Source organism: Amblyraja radiata, chromosome 2 (genome assembly GCF_010909765.2).
Source record: "Amblyraja radiata isolate CabotCenter1 chromosome 2, sAmbRad1.1.pri, whole genome shotgun sequence".
Taxonomy (NCBI): Eukaryota; Metazoa; Chordata; class Chondrichthyes; order Rajiformes; family Rajidae; genus Amblyraja; species Amblyraja radiata.
In genome coordinates, this window is record NC_045957.1 from 85,523,575 (window position 1) to 85,540,263 (window position 16,689).

The 16,689-nt window shown below is 40.5% G+C and overlaps 1 protein-coding gene across 6 annotated transcripts in view; it reads left to right on the forward strand.

Moving 5' to 3' along the window:
* The window catches only part of LOC116991260 (poly(rC)-binding protein 3-like), a 169,397-nt gene that overhangs the window by 116,310 nt on the left and 36,398 nt on the right, over nucleotides 1–16,689 (forward strand). For 3 of the 6 annotated variants that reach the window (XM_033049725.1, XM_033049749.1, XM_033049742.1), the window contains exons 5-10: nucleotides 4–120; nucleotides 4,020–4,151; nucleotides 4,468–4,596; nucleotides 12,087–12,230; nucleotides 13,732–13,773; nucleotides 16,095–16,170. In XM_033049725.1, coding sequence (XP_032905616.1) covers nucleotides 4–120; nucleotides 4,020–4,151; nucleotides 4,468–4,596; nucleotides 12,087–12,230; nucleotides 13,732–13,773; nucleotides 16,095–16,170 — 640 coding nt within the window. Of the gene's footprint in view, nucleotides 1–3; nucleotides 121–4,019; nucleotides 4,152–4,467; nucleotides 4,597–12,086; nucleotides 12,231–13,731; nucleotides 13,774–16,068; nucleotides 16,171–16,689 lie in introns of all 6 variants that reach the window. The other 3 variants (XR_004416731.1, XM_033049733.1, XR_004416729.1) reach the window with 3 other exon arrangements.

A 16,689-nucleotide genomic window follows, 5' to 3' on the forward strand; every position in this document is an offset into this window, starting at 1 on the left:
TAGAGTTGTGCAAGAATCAACATTTCAGAGGGATCCTGTCCAGAGCGCATTGTAACAATAACAGGCCCAACAGATGCCATTTTTAAGGCCTTTTCGATGATAGCAAACAAATTTGAAGAGGTGAGTAAGCATGCATTTTTAATTTTTAAAAACATTTTAATTGTATAATTTAAAAAAAGCAATACACTATTTTTTCAGGATCAGGGCACTGGCAAGGATAGCAATTATTGACCGATGCAAGCTGTCCTTGAATACTTATATCCCTGTGCCACGGTGCGAGTCCACCCACGAGTTATCCCGAGTTAAAGAAAAAATCAAACTCGTGGTTTTCTACGATATTCCTAGTTTATGTTCACGAGTTTCAACGAGTATGTCTAAGTTTGCCGTTTACTTCTCATTTCTGCGATGTACCAAGTTCCTCTCCCGAGTTACTCTTGAGCCAACAACGACTACCGACATGTGGAAAAATCATCACATGATAAAAGTGATGTCATGCAGTTTTTTTTTCACTATAAAAAGCCTCCCATGTTTACATTTCTTAGGGTTACGGAATCAAGGGATATGGGGAGAAAGCAGAAACGGGGTATTGATTTTGGATGATCAGCCATGATCATATTGAATGGTAATGCTGGTTCGAAGGACCGAATGGCCTCCTCCTGCACCTATTTGCTATGTGTTTAAATGTTTTGACATGCGTTTCAGGATTCCAGCATCTGTCTATTCCAATATCCCTTTCCCTGTATTTCTCTTGGGCTTTTCCTCTCTTTCCCCAACTCCTATCTCCTCCATCTGCCAGTCCATCTGCGTGTAGATATGAAGTTCTTCTTGGCTGTCTATCTGTATGTGTGGACTTTCCATTAAAAGTCATCCATGATCATTATCTCACAATCCTTCAGGTGTTTTTGCCACTCATTTCTCATCGAGTCATGGGTTCATGCAACACAGAAGCAGGCTCCTCCGCCCACCATGTCCATTCCAACCATAGCCTTCCTGACCGTTATTTGAGTTCTGGCCCATATACTTTGTAAACCTGCCTCCGTCGGGTTCTCAGATCACGACTACAGTACTTACTGTGTTGAGATAAAAATCATCACATGCCCTCTATTCCGCCTGCTGCTCACGTTAAATCTATGCCCTTTGATGAGTTCAATTAATCTGATTATTGTCAGTCCTCATTCATTTCATTATACGTTCACTTGAGCAGTGTGTGTCACTGCTCCAGGGACCCGGGTTCGATTCTAACCTCCGGCACTATTTTATGGAGTTTCCCCCAAGTGATCCCTTTCACTCCCCGCATGCTGCTTTGTTGTATGAATGCTCCCCGCAACACCTGCTGTGTTGTATGAACCCATGACTCGATGAGAAATGAATGCCCAAAACACCTGAAGGACTGTCACCTTCCCCCGATGTGTCGGTGAGCGGTCGAATGGGGCTCAGGTGGGAAATTGATGTGAATGCGGGTAGAAATGAGATTGAGGTAAATGAGTGTTTGACGGCGAGCTCAGTGGGCCGAAGGGCCTGTTTCCGCCCTTTGGGACATTTTCACCAGGTGTGTGCTGCCATATGCGAAGCTTTGCTATTTGTAAAGGTTTCTTGTCTAATGTACTTTTTTAAACTCACTGAACCCGTGTTTTGGGATTTTTCAATATATAGGCTGACGGTTAGTACTTTCTCACCCCTGTTTATTCATCGCTCGGCAGACTGTTTTTCGGGGATCTCGCCTCACACCTGTATCATTGCCCACGTTATCATATCCTGTACTGTTGTATCCGTGACTGCAGATGGTAGCGAACGACCCCAAAGGATATTTCCCTTCGTGTTGGCAAAGTTTTGCAATTGCTTTATTTTTCACATAAAGGCGATTTATTTTTAAGCGTTGGTGTGGATCATTTCATTTTCAAATTATCTTATTCAAACAAGAGATGGATACAAAAAGCTGGAGTAACTCAGCGGGTCAGACGGCATCTCCGGAGAAAAGGAATAGGCGACACTTCAGGTCGAGAGTTTTTTTCAGCGATGCTGCATGACCCGCTGAGCTACTCCAGCTTTTTGTGCCTGTCTTCGGTGTAAACCACCATCTGCAGTTCCTTCCTACACTTATTCAAACAGGAATGCATTCACTCCCCCCCCCCCACCTCCACGCCCCACATAATGCATCAAACCTCTGAAGCAGTAATGTGAAAGGCACATAAACAAGGGAAGTGACCTGCCCTTGGAAATCTGGAAATATTGGTTGTTGGTCACTCTATTCCAAAGATCAAGGTGAGATTCCCACAGGTGTCTCCAGCATCAGGGGATCATTCCTGACAGGCAGACTTGGCAAACCTTTTTTTACTCACCTTTTTTTTCTCTGTCCAGCTGCCGAGTTAACAGTACCCACGAGTTAATACGGTAAACTCACGAGTCAATACAGTAAACTCACGGGCTACTAAGGTATTACAACGAGTTTAAAAGTATCAACATTTTCCTTTAAGAGTATATTTGACACGTGGAAATCTTTCAACGTTGAAAAATTTTCACGAGTTAACACGTTTCCCGAGTACCTGACGTTAGCGTTACGAGTCGCTAAGTTATGTCCACAAGCTCCGGCGTTCCCGCTACGTTCATTCTACGTGATTACCATGAGTTTGATTTGTTTTTAACTCGGGATAACTCGTGGGTGGACTCGCACCGTGGGACAGGGGTTTTAGGATACATAGGATAATGTTACCTGCTTCGTCTCCTGCATTCCTGGTGAAGGTGCTCCAACACTGCTGCTGGGGTGTGTTTAAGGATTGAGAGCCCGATCATGAAGGAAATGCGATCTCTTTCCAAGTCAAGATAGTGTGCAACTTGGATTTATTGACTTCTATTGGTAATATAAATAAATTGGAAAGAAATAAATGTTTTTACTTAGTAGATCAATTCACTATTTGTGGTGGTAATGAAATACATAGACAATACATAGACAGTCCCAACCGGAAACCATGGATAAAGTGATCTCCACTTGGACTGAAGTCCAAGTCTGCAGTATTCAAGTCAAATGTACAATAAATCTATCAATGACCATCAGAGTCTTGGGCATGCCTGATGGTCTGAGGCAAAGAAAAGATTGCTTTCCTGGGAGTGAATCTGCAGAAAGCAACTGGTGATCAGTCCGAAGAAGGGTCTCACCCCGAAACGTCACCCATTCCTTCTCTCCAGAGATGTTGCCTGTCCCGCCGAGTTACTCCAGCATTTTGTGTCCACTTTCGATTTGAACCAGCTTTCCTACACAATAATGATGTGGTGCCAGGTCACTGGTGTCAGGGTCCACTTTAACCTATCATTGATCACTGTCACTAAGAGAGGAGAAGATTTTTTGTTATCTATATTCTGACAAGGAGCACTTTTTTTAAACAAAGTCGTTACGGACATATACTGATGAATTCAGGCATATTTATTGTTGTGAATTGCTGAAAACCTACTCCCTTTTGAGTTGTGAGGAAAAAAAATATTTTCCATTAAATATTTACAAAAAAGTCAATTTCATTAATATATGCAACTAATGTTAGGAAGTACACCAAAAGGTTTTGGTAATATCCACAGTTATTATATTAACAAAAATGTTAACAAAATGACCTATAATGACCTATAATGACCTATGACCTATAACAATGATATTCAAAAGATGTTCTACACAATGACATTCTAGAACCATTTAACAGGTTTCTTTTCTGGAAGCTCTGTCTTAGTCCAGAGCCCCGCCCTGGAATTATTCAAATGTATTACACTTGTTGTAGTCGGGATTGCCCCAGGTCATTAAACTTTATTGAAGTCATTGGATCCCTGCTGTCTACAAATTCTGTTCCTTTGACTCTTAGCCATGTGTATGAATTCTGTGAGTATTCAATTTCTATGGAATACAGAATGAACTGCATGTCTCCCATCATTCCTGGTAGCTATATTTGGTATAATCCCAGATATTCTGAGAAGAGTATTAAAGATTTAAATGGAGTGATAAATCCTACACTAATTCTTACTGACATTTATAATCACAGGACATAAGTGCTTCAATGACAAACAGTACAGTGGCAAGCAAACCACCTGTGACATTACGCCTGGTTGTTCCAGCAAGTCAATGTGGCTCACTCATTGGGAAAGGAGGTTCAAAAATCAAAGAAATACGTGAGGTAATGCATTAGAACATTTAAATCAAGAAATGTTAATATATTCCTTTTCCCAATACATCAGAACAGTACACACTCTTATTCAATAAATGTCTGTCCTGGAATGGAATATATTTAATTGTTATATATTTAAAAGTGTTTCAAGCAAATAATACTTTAACAAATTCTTCACATTGAGATTTTTGAATATCAGATCACTGTGAATTAATGTTTAAGCAATACTTATGTACTTTATAATCTGTAGATTGAAGTTTCCATTTACCTCCATAATTGTATTCATAGAGTGTATATAAATGCACTAATTCGCCTCTGTTTATAGACCACAGGAGCCCAGGTACAGGTAGCAGGTGATATGCTTCCAAACTCCACAGAACGAGCAGTTACTATTTCTGGCACACCAGACGCCATCATTCTATGTGTTAAACAGATCTGTGTGGTGATGCTAGAGGTATGACATTTGGAGAAATGCAAGACTTTATTTTATCTTTGAACTTTGTATTCACGAACTTGAATAATGATAACTGTTGAAGTAGCAATGTTACAAAATTTTGAGATTTTAAAAATCAAGTCTGCAATTTATCCCATTAGATAAAGCATAAAAAGAAGTTTAATTTGACACCTAATTCACTTTCATATCTTCAGTATTAAAAATGTTATGGCCATTTTCATACTCTGAAATTAGCATCTTGTTCCTTATTGCTTTTCCATTGACTTAACTCAAAAGCTGTGATTGAGGACAGTCAAAAGCCTATAACTTTCTTAAAAATTAAGAGAACTGAATGAAATTTTCAGTTATTAAGACTAAGTGGGACCCGTTGGGTCCCAGCATCACACAGGAGGGCTGGTCATCCAACGCAATATTCCACCTCTCCACCAATTCTAATATTGGTGGCCAGTTGGGGGGGGGGGGGGGCTTTCTGGAGCGCTAGTATGGGTGTTGTGGGCTGAAGGGACTGGTTTCCAGAGGGCTAGTATGCAAATTGTGCGCCAAATGGATTCTTGGGCTGGCGTCTCAGTCAATCAAGCCTGTTGTGCTGGCAACTCACTTACTCACGGCTGGTGGGCTGGTAGTTGACTCACGGCTAATCCTTGAAATTCTATTTCAAGCAGGGTATAAGGCCACCAAATTCAAGTGCAGTTTCTTACCACTTCTAGCAGGGTGCAAGGCCACCAAATTCAAGTGCAGTTTCATACCATTTGAAGTAGGGTGCAAAGCCACTAAAGACAGCGAGTCGTGACCTCTCCCTCCTCCATCTTGCAGAGACTGAGCCACACCCACATTTCCGGGTTTTATAACCCCCCCCCCCCCCACCGGAAAAGGTGTGGCTTTCATGGAGTGATTGACAGGAGAGAGATTCTCAACATTTTAAAAAAAACTAATAACACTTTTATTTTTCATTGATGGGAAGAATTCTCTGCACCTGCTCAGCGGAGGGGGACTGAGTAAGATGGCCAAAATTCACAGCCGTAAGTGGTAGCGTTTTATCTAAAATCAATATACAGTGCAAACAGGAAGTAAGTGCATTTACAGTAGTGCCTTTTAACTTCAAGCCAAAGCACCCAAGCCGCCATTTGCAGTAAGTAGTGCCTTTCAACTTCACGCCACCATATGCAGTAAGTAGTGCCTTTTAACTTCAAGCCAATGCACCCAAACCACAATTTGCAGTAAGTAATGCCTTTTAACTTCAAACCAAAGCTCCCAAGCCACCACTTGCAGTAAGTAGTGCCTTTTAACTGCAAGCCATTGCATCCAAGCCACCATTTGCAGTAAGTAGTGCCTTTCAACTTCAAGCCACCATTAGCAGTAAGAGGTGCCTTTCAACTTCAAGTCAAAGCTCCCAAGCCACCATTTGCAGTAAGTAGTGCCTTTCAACTTCAAACCAAAGCTCCCAAGCCACCACTTGCAGTAAGTAGTGCCTTTCAACTTCATGCCACCATTTGCAGTGCCTTTCAACTTAATGCCAAAGCACCCAAGCTACAATTTGCAGTAAGTAGTGCCTTTCAACTTCAAGCCACAATTTGCAGTAAGTAGTGCCTTTCAACTTCAAGCCAATGCACACACGCCCCCATTTGCAGTAAGTAATGCATTTTAACTTCAAGCCATTGCACCCACGCCACCATCTGCAGTAAGTAGCTCCTTTCAACTTCAAGCCACACCCAAGCCATCATTTGCAGTAAGTAGTGCCTTTCAACTTCAAGCCACACCCAAGCCATCATTTGCAGTAAGTAGTGCCTTTCAACTTCAAGTCAAAGCAACCAAGCCACCATTTGCAGTAATTAGTGCCTTTCAACTTCAAGCCAAAGCAACCAAGCCACCATTTGCAGTAAGTAATGCCTTTTATCTTCAAGCCATTGCACCCAAGCCACCATTCGTAGTAATAGTGCCTTTCAACTTCAAGCCAAAGCTCCCAAGCCTCCATTTGCAGTAAGTAGTGCCTTTCAACTTCTTCAAAGCTCCCAAGCCACCATTTGCAGTAAGTGGTGTCTTTCAACTTCAAGCCACACCCGCCATCATTTGCACGAAGTAGTGCCTTTCAACTTCAAAGCTCCCAAGCCACCATTTGCAGTAAGTAGTGCCTTTCAACTTCATGCCACTATTTGCAGTAAGTACTGCCTTTCAACTGCAAGCCAAAGCACCCAAGCCACCATTTGCAGTAAGTAGTGCCTTTCAACTTCATGCCACCATTTGCAGTAAGTAGTGCCTTTCAACTTCAAGCCAATGCACCCACGCCCCCCATTTGCAGTAAGTAGTGCCTTTCAACTTCAAGCCACACCCAAGCCATCATTTGCAGGAAGTACTGCCTTTCAACTTCAAGTCATAGTTCCCAAGCCACCATTTGCAGTAAGTAGTGCCTTTCAACTTCAAGCCAAAGCACCCAAGCCACCATTTACAGTAAGTAGTGCCTTTCATCTTCAACCCAAAGGAACCAAGCCACCATTTGCAGTAAGTAGTGCCTTTCAACTTCAAGCCAAAGCAACCAATCCACCATTTGCAGTAAGTAGTGCCTTTCAACTCCATGTCACCATTTGCAGTAAGTGGTGTCTTTCAACTTCAAGCTACACCCAAACCACACCCAAACCACCATTTGCAGTAAGAAGTGCCTTTCAACTTCAAGCCAAAGCAACCAAGCCACCATTTGCAGTAAGTAGTGCCTTTCAACTTCAAGCCAAAGCAACCAAGCCACCATTTGCAGTGTAGTGCCTTTCAACTTCAAGCCAAAGCAACCAAGCCACCATTTGCAGTAAGTAGTGCCTTTCAACTTCAAGCCAAAGCAACCAAGCCACCATTTGCAGTAAGTAGTGCCTTCAACTTCATGTCACCATTTGCAGTAAGTGGTGTCTTTCAACTTCAAGCCACACCCAAGCCACAATACATAGAAGTACCTACTAGAGAAGGGGCGGTGCTGAACCTCCTGTTGGGAAATGAGACAGGTCAGGTGGCAGAGGTATGCGTTGGGGAACAGTTCGGGACCAGTGATCACAATACCATTAGTTTCAATATAATTATGGAGAGAGTCAGAACTGGACCTAGGGTTGAGATTTTTGATTGGAGAAAGGCTAACTTTGAGGAGATTTAAAAGGAGTAAATTGGGACAGTTTGTTTTATGGGAAAGATGTGGAAGAGAAATGGAGGACATTTAAAGGTGACATTTTAAGAATACAGAATCTTTATGTCCTTGTTCGGTTGAAAGGAAATAGTAAAAATTGGAAAGAGCCATGGTTTTCAAGGGAAATTGGACACTTGGTTCGGAAAAAGAGAGAGATCTACAATAATTATAGGCAGCATGGAGTAAATGAGGTGCTTGAGGAGTATAAAGAATGTAAAAAGAATCTTAAGAAAGACATTAGAAAAGCTAAAAGAAGATATGAGGTTGCTTTGGCAAGTAAGGTGAAAGTAAATCCAAAGGGTTTCTACAGATATATTAATAGCAAAAGGATAACGAGGGATAAAATTGGTCCATTAGAGAGTCAGAGTGGACAGCTATCTGCAGAGCCAAAAGAGATGGGGGAGATATTGAACAATTTATTTTCTTTGGTATTCACCAAGGAGAAGGATATTGAATTATGTGAGGTAAGGGAAACAAGTAGAGTAGCTATGGAAACTATGAGATTCAAAGAAGAGGAAGTACTGACACTTTTGAGAAATATAAAAGTGGATAAGTCTCCAGGTCCGGACAGGATATTCCCTAGGACATTGAGGGAAGTTAGTGTAGAAATAGCAGGGGCTATGACAGAAAGATTTCAAATGTCATTAGAAACGGGAATAGTACCGGAGGATTGGCGTACTGTGCATGTTGTTCCATTGTTTAAAAAGGGGTCTAAGAGTAAACCTAGCAATTATAGACCTGTTAGTTTGACGTCAGTGGTGGGCAAATTAATGGAAAGGATACTTAGAGATAATATATATAAGCATCTGGATAAACAGGGTCTGATTAGGAACAGTCAACATGGATTTGTGCCTGGAAGGTCATGTTTGACTAATCTTCTTGAATTTTTTGAAGAGGTTACTCAGGAAATTGATGAGGGTAAAGCAGTGGATGTTGTATATATGGACTTCAGTAAGGCCTTTGACAAGGTTCCTCACGGAAGGTTGGTTACGAAGGTTCAATGGTTGGGTATTAATGGTGGAGTAGCAAGATGGATTCAACAGTGGCTGAATGGGAGATGCCAGAGAGTAATGGTGGATGGTTGTTTGTCAGGTTGGAGGCCAGTGACTAGTGGGGTGCCACAGGGATCTGTGTTGGGTACACTGTTGTTTGTCATGTACATCAATGATCTGGATGATGGTGTGGTAAATTGGATTAGTAAGTATGCAGATGATACTAAGATAGGTGGGGTTGTGGATAATGAAGTCGATTTTCAAAGTCTACAGAGAGATTTATGCCAGTTGGAAGAGTGGGCTGAAAGATGGCAGATGGAATTTAATGCTGATAAGTGTGAGGTGCTACATCTTGGCAGGACAAATCAAAATAGGACGTACATGGTAAATGGTAGGGAATTGAAGAATGCAGGTGAACAGAGGGATCTGGGAATAACTGTGCACAGTTCCCTGAAAGTTGAATCTCATGTCGATAGGGTGGTAAAGAAAGCTTTTGGTGTGCTGGCCTTTATAAATCAGAGCATTGAGTATAGAAGTTGGGATGTAATGTTAAAATTGTACAAGGCATTGGTGAGGCCAATTCTGGAGTATGGTGTACAATTTTGGTCGCCTAATTATAGGAAGGATGTCAACAATATAGAGAGAGTACTGAGGAGATTTTCTAGAATGTTGCCTGGGTTTCAGCAACTAAGTTACAGAGAAAGGTTGAACAAGTTAGGGCTTTATTCTTTGGAGCGCAGAAGGTTAAGGGGGGACTTGATAGAGGTCTTTAAAATGATGAGAGGGATAGACAGAGTTGACGTGGATAAGCTTTTCCCACTGAGAGTAGGGAAGATTCAAACAAGAGGACATGACTTGAGAATTAAGGGACAGAAGTTTAGGGGTAACATGAGGGGGAACTTCTTTACTCAGAGAGTGGTGGCTGTGTGGAATGAGCTTCCAGTGAAGGTGGTGGAGGCAGGTTCGTTTTTTATCATTTAAAAATAAATTGGATAGTTATATGGACGGGAAAGGAATGGAGGGTTATGGTGTGAGCGCAGGTATATGGGACTAGGGGAGAATACGTGTTCGGCACGGACTAGAAGGGTTGAGATGGCCTGTTTCCATGCTGTAATTGTTATATGGTTATATATGGTTATTTGCAGTAAGTAGTGTCTTTCAACTTCAAGCCAAAGCTCCCAAGCCACCATTTGCAGTAAGTAGTGCCTTTCAACTTCATGCCACCATTTGCAGTAAGTAGCCTTTCAATTTCAAGACACACCCAATAGACATTTTTTGCAAGCTTTAGAACCAATAGAGACCATTTTTGGAAGCTTTAGAACCAATAGACACATTCTGCAAGTATTTTGGAACCACTAAGGGCACTTACATTTGAGTGGACATGTGTTCAGTGTTATTCACAGCTCAGAGAAACATGACCCTCTGCCTTCCTCCATCTTGAAGAGACTGTGTGGCACACCACTTCCTGGTTTTATAGTCCTTCCCCCCTGCCGCCAGCGGGGGCAGCAGAGAGAATGGGGAATTTTGTAAAAACATTAATATCTCTGTCATTTTTAATCAACGGGAAAAATCCTCAGCACACATGCGGCGGAGGGGGGCTCTGAGCAAGGTGGCTAAAAATGACGGCCGTAGGTGGCGGAGTTCTCTCGGAAATCGCAGCACAGTTGGCCAAAACCGGTCAAGAACAGACCTTTAGTAATATATAGATAGATAGATAGATAGATAGATAGATAGATAGATAGATAGATAGATAGATAGATAGATAGATAGATAGATAGATAGATTGAGGCATTCAGAAACAAATATGAAACTATCTTAATTGGATGACCTGAAATTAAAGCATATAATTAGTTAGTTAACTAATTGGAGCTAATTACAAAATTCAATTACTAGACCTAAACATCTATCCATTTCTTAAGAAAATGTTAACATTTTTAAATAACCTAAGTGTCCAAATAACATTCACACAAGAATTCACAATATAACATGATTTTTAAATCTCATTGTCATATATTTATAGGCCAAATGGAAGGAATTTAATGTTTAATTCTCTTAAATTAATGGCCATTTTAATCATCTTGTGAGTTGTTTTTTGTGGAACACGATCGATTGGAATGTTGCGGTTTGCGGTGAATTTGAACCCCATATCGGCAGGAAAAAGACTGCTGGTTTGTATGGGGCCATAATCATATTTTCGCCAATGACATTTTGATTAAAGTCATCCTAAGAAGCAGGTTTATATAACCATATAACAATTACAGCACGGAAACAGGCCATCTCGGCCCTACAAGTCCATGCCGAACAACTTTTTTCCCTTAGTCCCACCTGCCTGCACTCATACCATAACCCTCCATTCCCTTCTCATCCATATGCCTATCCAATTTATTTTTAAATGATACCAACGAACCTGCCGCCACCACTTCCACTGGAAGCTCATTCCACACCGCTACCACTCTCTGAGTAAAGAAGTTCCCCCTCATGTTACCCCTAAACTTCTGTCCCTTAATTCTGAAGTCATGTCCTCTTGTTTGAATCTTCCCTATTCTCAAAGGGAAAAGCTTGATCACATCAACTCTGTCTATCCCTCTCATCATTTTAAAGACCTCTATCAAGTCCCCCCTTAACCTTCTGAGCTCCAGAGAATAAAACCCTAATTTATTCAACCTATCTCTGTAACTTAGTTGTTGAAACCCAGGCAACACTCTAGTAAATCTCCTCTGTACTCTCTCTATTTTGTTGACATCCTTCCTATAATTGGGCGATCAAAATTGTACACCATATATGTAAAATAGACGACTTACCTTATGTTTTGTCCCCTACGTGAAATCCGTCCCGCTGTTGGCGTTGACGGCGTTAGAAGTAGCTTTATTTTACTCCAGGAATTAAGTTATCCCGCGATTTTTTTAAAACTCGCGAGCACGACAGTCGGAACGATTTTTCTGCATCAGTTGGCAGCCCGAGAAAATATATCTCGGACAGGCAGGAGAAAACGGCATTTTAATCCCTCCCCCTCCTCAAAGGCGCCAAAGTTGCGCACATGGCCGGCGTCAGAACTGCAGCACCACTGAAGGTAGGTATTGTAACATCGCTAGTTGAAGTATTTGGTAATAAGGGTTAATTACTATCAGATCATGTAACTAAGTCAGAAAATGTATTTGTTAAATCAAAATTAATTTGTCATTGTTAATCATAAGAGTTCATTCTTACTCATTAGTAACATTGAATTTCATGTTGGAATTAATGCTTTCAACTGTTTTATGAAAATCATTGCGAAAGCGAGAAAAACAAGAAATGTACGTAAAATATTTATTCTATTGCTTTATGTTCCTTGTCTCTAGTCCCCACCCAAGGGCGCCACAATTCCCTATCGCCCAAAGCCTGCCTCTGCACCCGTCATTTTTGCAGGTGGCCAGGTAAGAGCAGACAACATTTTGGCTTCTGCAGGAAACCACAGCATCTTGGCCCACCATCAGCCAGCACCTGTTAGTTTGCATTTTTTTTCCTGTCTTAATTAATAATTTAGAAATGTAGTGTGCCTCCATCTTATTTATACAGGGGGAGAGTAATAAATTAATTTCTGCTAATCATTGTAATAATTTTCATTTTTACGTAGTGTTGTAGCTATGTTTGCCTGTTCTAACAAAGTAATTAAGCTGACTTTAATGTTAGAATGAATTTATAAATTATTTTTATGACTTTCTATTATTGGCCATAACAATATTAGCAATATTAGTCTTCCCCACCACAAAAAAAATGCTGTTAGATTGCAGAATGAAATGCCAAATGTCATATTACTTAATTTTTGTATTTTCAATGTAATTTTAAAAATAGCTTTTCTTCAAAATTGGGGAATTTATTACATTATATATTTGGAATGTTTCATTAACTGTCAACCATTTCAATGCTTTAAACATGTACGATAGTTTCTATGTAAGGAACAGCATAGCTAGCAATGGATATTATTTATTTTGACTATGCGAAAACATTGTACGAGTTCTCTCATAGCTTTTAGCAGATATCAGACTATAAAAATGATATTTTCCTGAAACATGCAGTTTCATGCATCATGCAGACCAGGAAAGTTCCACATTCACTTCTAAATGTGCAATGTTCTTTAATGTGGCGGTAGGCTGTATCAGGCTACTGATGCAAAAGCAACTTGATTTGGGAATGCATGGACACCAGATTGGGAAGGAGGGTTTTGGCTTGAGATATCCCAGAATTGAAAGCTACTTCATCAAAGGCATTCTATTGGGATTCAGGATGAATTGCTTCTGCTCTTGTTTTATGGGTTTCTAGTGCTTATTCAGGCTTGGGCATTCTCAGTGCATGGCCTAGAGATTTGCAATACCCTTCTGAATCTCCCTTTCCACTTTGAATGCTCATTGGCCAGTTTCAAGGCATCAGTGGGAATGTTGCACCTCAGAGAAACTTATCGTTGAATTATTTTTCTCTCTCTGCCTAATAATCTCTTCCCATGATAGAGTTCAAATGAATACATGTTTTTTAAGCAGTCTGATGCTTAGTGTTGGAATGGCATGGGTTGCTCAACATAGCCGAGTGAGAGTAACCAATATTTCAATGTTAGGAAAGGATGCTTGACATTGATTTTCTTAGTCGTCCAGTAAATTTAGAGAACTTTATGGAGGCAGTTCCACAAGGCAATTCAGTATCGATACCCCCAATTATAATTCCTAATCATTTATGTTGCAGTTTTTGGAAGCAGAAAGTGAAAAGGGAAGATTGATGTGTACAGGGATATATGCTATGCTGGACTGTAGTCTTACCTCAAAGGACAAGTTTATTTCATTACAGCAATTTTTATTCAGTGCTTAAACATTTTGACATATGACAGTATTTGTTTCATTTTAAACTTGGCTATTATTTTTTTTTTGGTATTGTTTTTTACCTTTTGTGGTCTATGATTTTTTTTTTAATGTACATAGAAAATTTTAACTGCACGTTTTCAACCTCTTGTTTTAGGCATATGCAGTTCAGGGACAGTTTGCAATTCCTCATCCAGACGTGAGTCTTGGGCACTAAAATCATTGCCCTCTTACATATTTGTTCTGGGTGGCATTTACTCTGTCATTAATAAGTGGATGACAGTTTCCTATAGTCCTAGTTATGGTGTAGAATGGTAATACATATTGAGTGTTAATTATTTGAAGTTTAATTAATTATATACAAGTTTTTAAGAAAATAAGTGCGAAAGGAAGCTGGCCAGGGATATAAAGAAGGACAATAAAAGCTTCTTTAGATATGTTAAGGGAAAAAGAGTAGCAAAGTCAAATGTGGGTCCCTTGAAGGCAGACACGAGTGAAATTATTATGGGCAACAAGGAAAATGCAGAAGAGTTGAATAGGTACTTTGGATCCGTCTTCACTAAGGAAGACACAAACAATCTCCCAGATGTACTGGAGGACAGAGGATCTAAGTGGGTAGAGGAACTGAAATACATTTTCATTAGGCGAGAAATAGTATTGGGTAGGCCAATGGGACTGAAGGATGATAAATCCCCTGGACCTGGTGGTCTGCATCCCAGGGTCCTCAGGGAGGTGGCTCTAGAAATAGTGGACGCATTGGCGATAATTTTCCAATGTTCAATAGATTCAGGATCAGTTCCTGTGGATTGGAGGATAGCTAATGTTATCCCACTTTTCAAGAAATGAGCGAGAGAGAAAACGGGGAATTACAGACCAGTTAGCCTAACTTCGGTGGTGGGAAAGATGCTGGAGTCAATAATTAAAGAGGTAATAATGGGGCATTTGGATAGCAGTAAAAGGATTAGTCCAAGTCAACATGAATTTATGAAAGGGAAATCATGCTTGACTAATCTTCTGGAATATTTTCAGGATGTGACAAGTAAAATGGATGAAGGGGTGCCAGTGGATGTAGTGTATCTAGACTTTCAGAAAGCCTTTGATAATGTCCCGCACGGGAGACTGTTGACTAAAATTAGAGCACATGGTATTGGGGGTAGGGTGTTGACATGGATAGAAAATTGGTTGGCAGACCGGAAGCAAAGAGTAGGAGTGAACGGGTCCTTTTCAGAATGGCAGGCAGTGGAGAGTGGAGTGCTGCAATCCTCGGTGTTGGGGCCGCAACTGTTTACCATATATATTAATGGTTTGGAAGAGGGAATTAGGAGCAACACTAGCATGTTTGCGGATGACACAAAGCTGGGTGGCAGTGTGAACTGTGAAGAGGCTGTTAGGAGGTTGCAGGGTGACCTGGACAGGTTGAGTGAGTGGGCAGATGCGTGGCAAATGCAGTATAATATAGATAAATGTGAGGTTATCCACTTTGGCGGCAAAAACAAGGGGGCAGATTATTATCTCAATGGGGTTAGGTTAGGTAAGGGGGAGGCGCAGCGAGACCTGGGCATCCTTGTACACCGGTCACTGAAAGTTGGCTTACAGGTACAGCAGGCAGTGAAGAAAGCTAATGGAATGTTGGCCTTCATAACAAGAGGATTTCAGTATCAGAATAAAGAGGTTCTTTTGCAGTTGTATAGGGCTCTGGTGAGACCACATCTGGAGTATTGTGTACAGTTTTGGTCTCCTAATTTGAGGAAGGACATCCTTGTGATTGAGGCAGTGCAGCGTAGGTTCACGAGATTGATCCCTGGGATGGCAAGACTGTCATATGAGGAAAGATTGAAAAGACTAGGCTTGTATTCACTGGAGTTTAGAAGAATGAGAGGGGATCTTATAGAAACTTATAAAAGGACTGGACAAGCTAGATGCAGGAAAAATGTTCCCAATGTTGGGCGAGTCCACAACCAGGGGCCACAGTCTTAGAGTAAAGGGGATGTCATTTAAGACTGAGGTGAGAAAAAGCTTTTTCACCGAGAGAGTTGTGAATTTATGGAATTCCCTGCCACAGAGGGCAGTGGAGGTCAAGTCACTGAATGGATTTAAGAGAGAGTTAGATAGAGCTCTAGGGGCTAGTGGAGTCAAGGGATATGGGGAGAAGGCAGGCACGGGTTATCGATAGGGGACGATCAGCCATGATCACAATGAATGGCGGTGCTGGCTCGAAGGGCCGAATGGCCTCCTTCTGCACCTATTTTCTATGTTTCTATGTTTCTATGTAAGTTGGCCAAGATACAAATCATTGACTCTGCATGATAATATTTCAAGTTTAGTTAACCATTTAAATGTAAATGGTATTTAAGCATTAACAGCAGAAATGTCATTAGACTTAATTTTATTTTTTAATAAAGTGACTGTTTTCAAATTATGCGTCTTATTAATTCTGCATTTGTTAATTAAATAAGGTTTTTGTATTCTGATATAATTCCATTTGATTGGTTAGCTCTAATTTCCCATCCTGCCCTGCAGTTGACCAAGCTTCACCAGTTGGCTATGCAACATACCCCTTTTACTCCCCTTGGGCAGACTACCCCCGGTTTCCCTGGTACGTACCCTTGACTCCCTGGGGATGTCCTTTCTCAAAGCACCTTTATCTCCCATTGTCATTATATCACTTTATTAAATGTGGTCGATTACCAAGTTTCCTGTTGTCATGTTTAACTGTGACTGGTTTAAAATTATCCTTGTAATAAGTTTATACCATTAATAGTTATTAATTGCTGTCTTGTACCAATGTTAACAGATTTCTTGTTTAAAATAAATGTTGTAGCATTGTTTAAATGTAACATATCTGTTATTAATTCCAATGTAGTAAATTATGTCCTGTTCAATGTTCTCTAAATTTCATTTTGTCCTAGTATTAAACATTTATGTAATAGCAAAACTTTGGTATTCTCATTAACATACATCTGTTGCATGTTACATGAAAAAGTTGTATATGATATGGACAAAAATAACCAAAGCCTGCTGAACAGTTTTTTGTTTTTGTTATCATGTTTAATTTCCTTTTATTGTGGTGACTAATTTTGGAATTTGGATTTTGGATTTTCCTTTCTAATCCTTA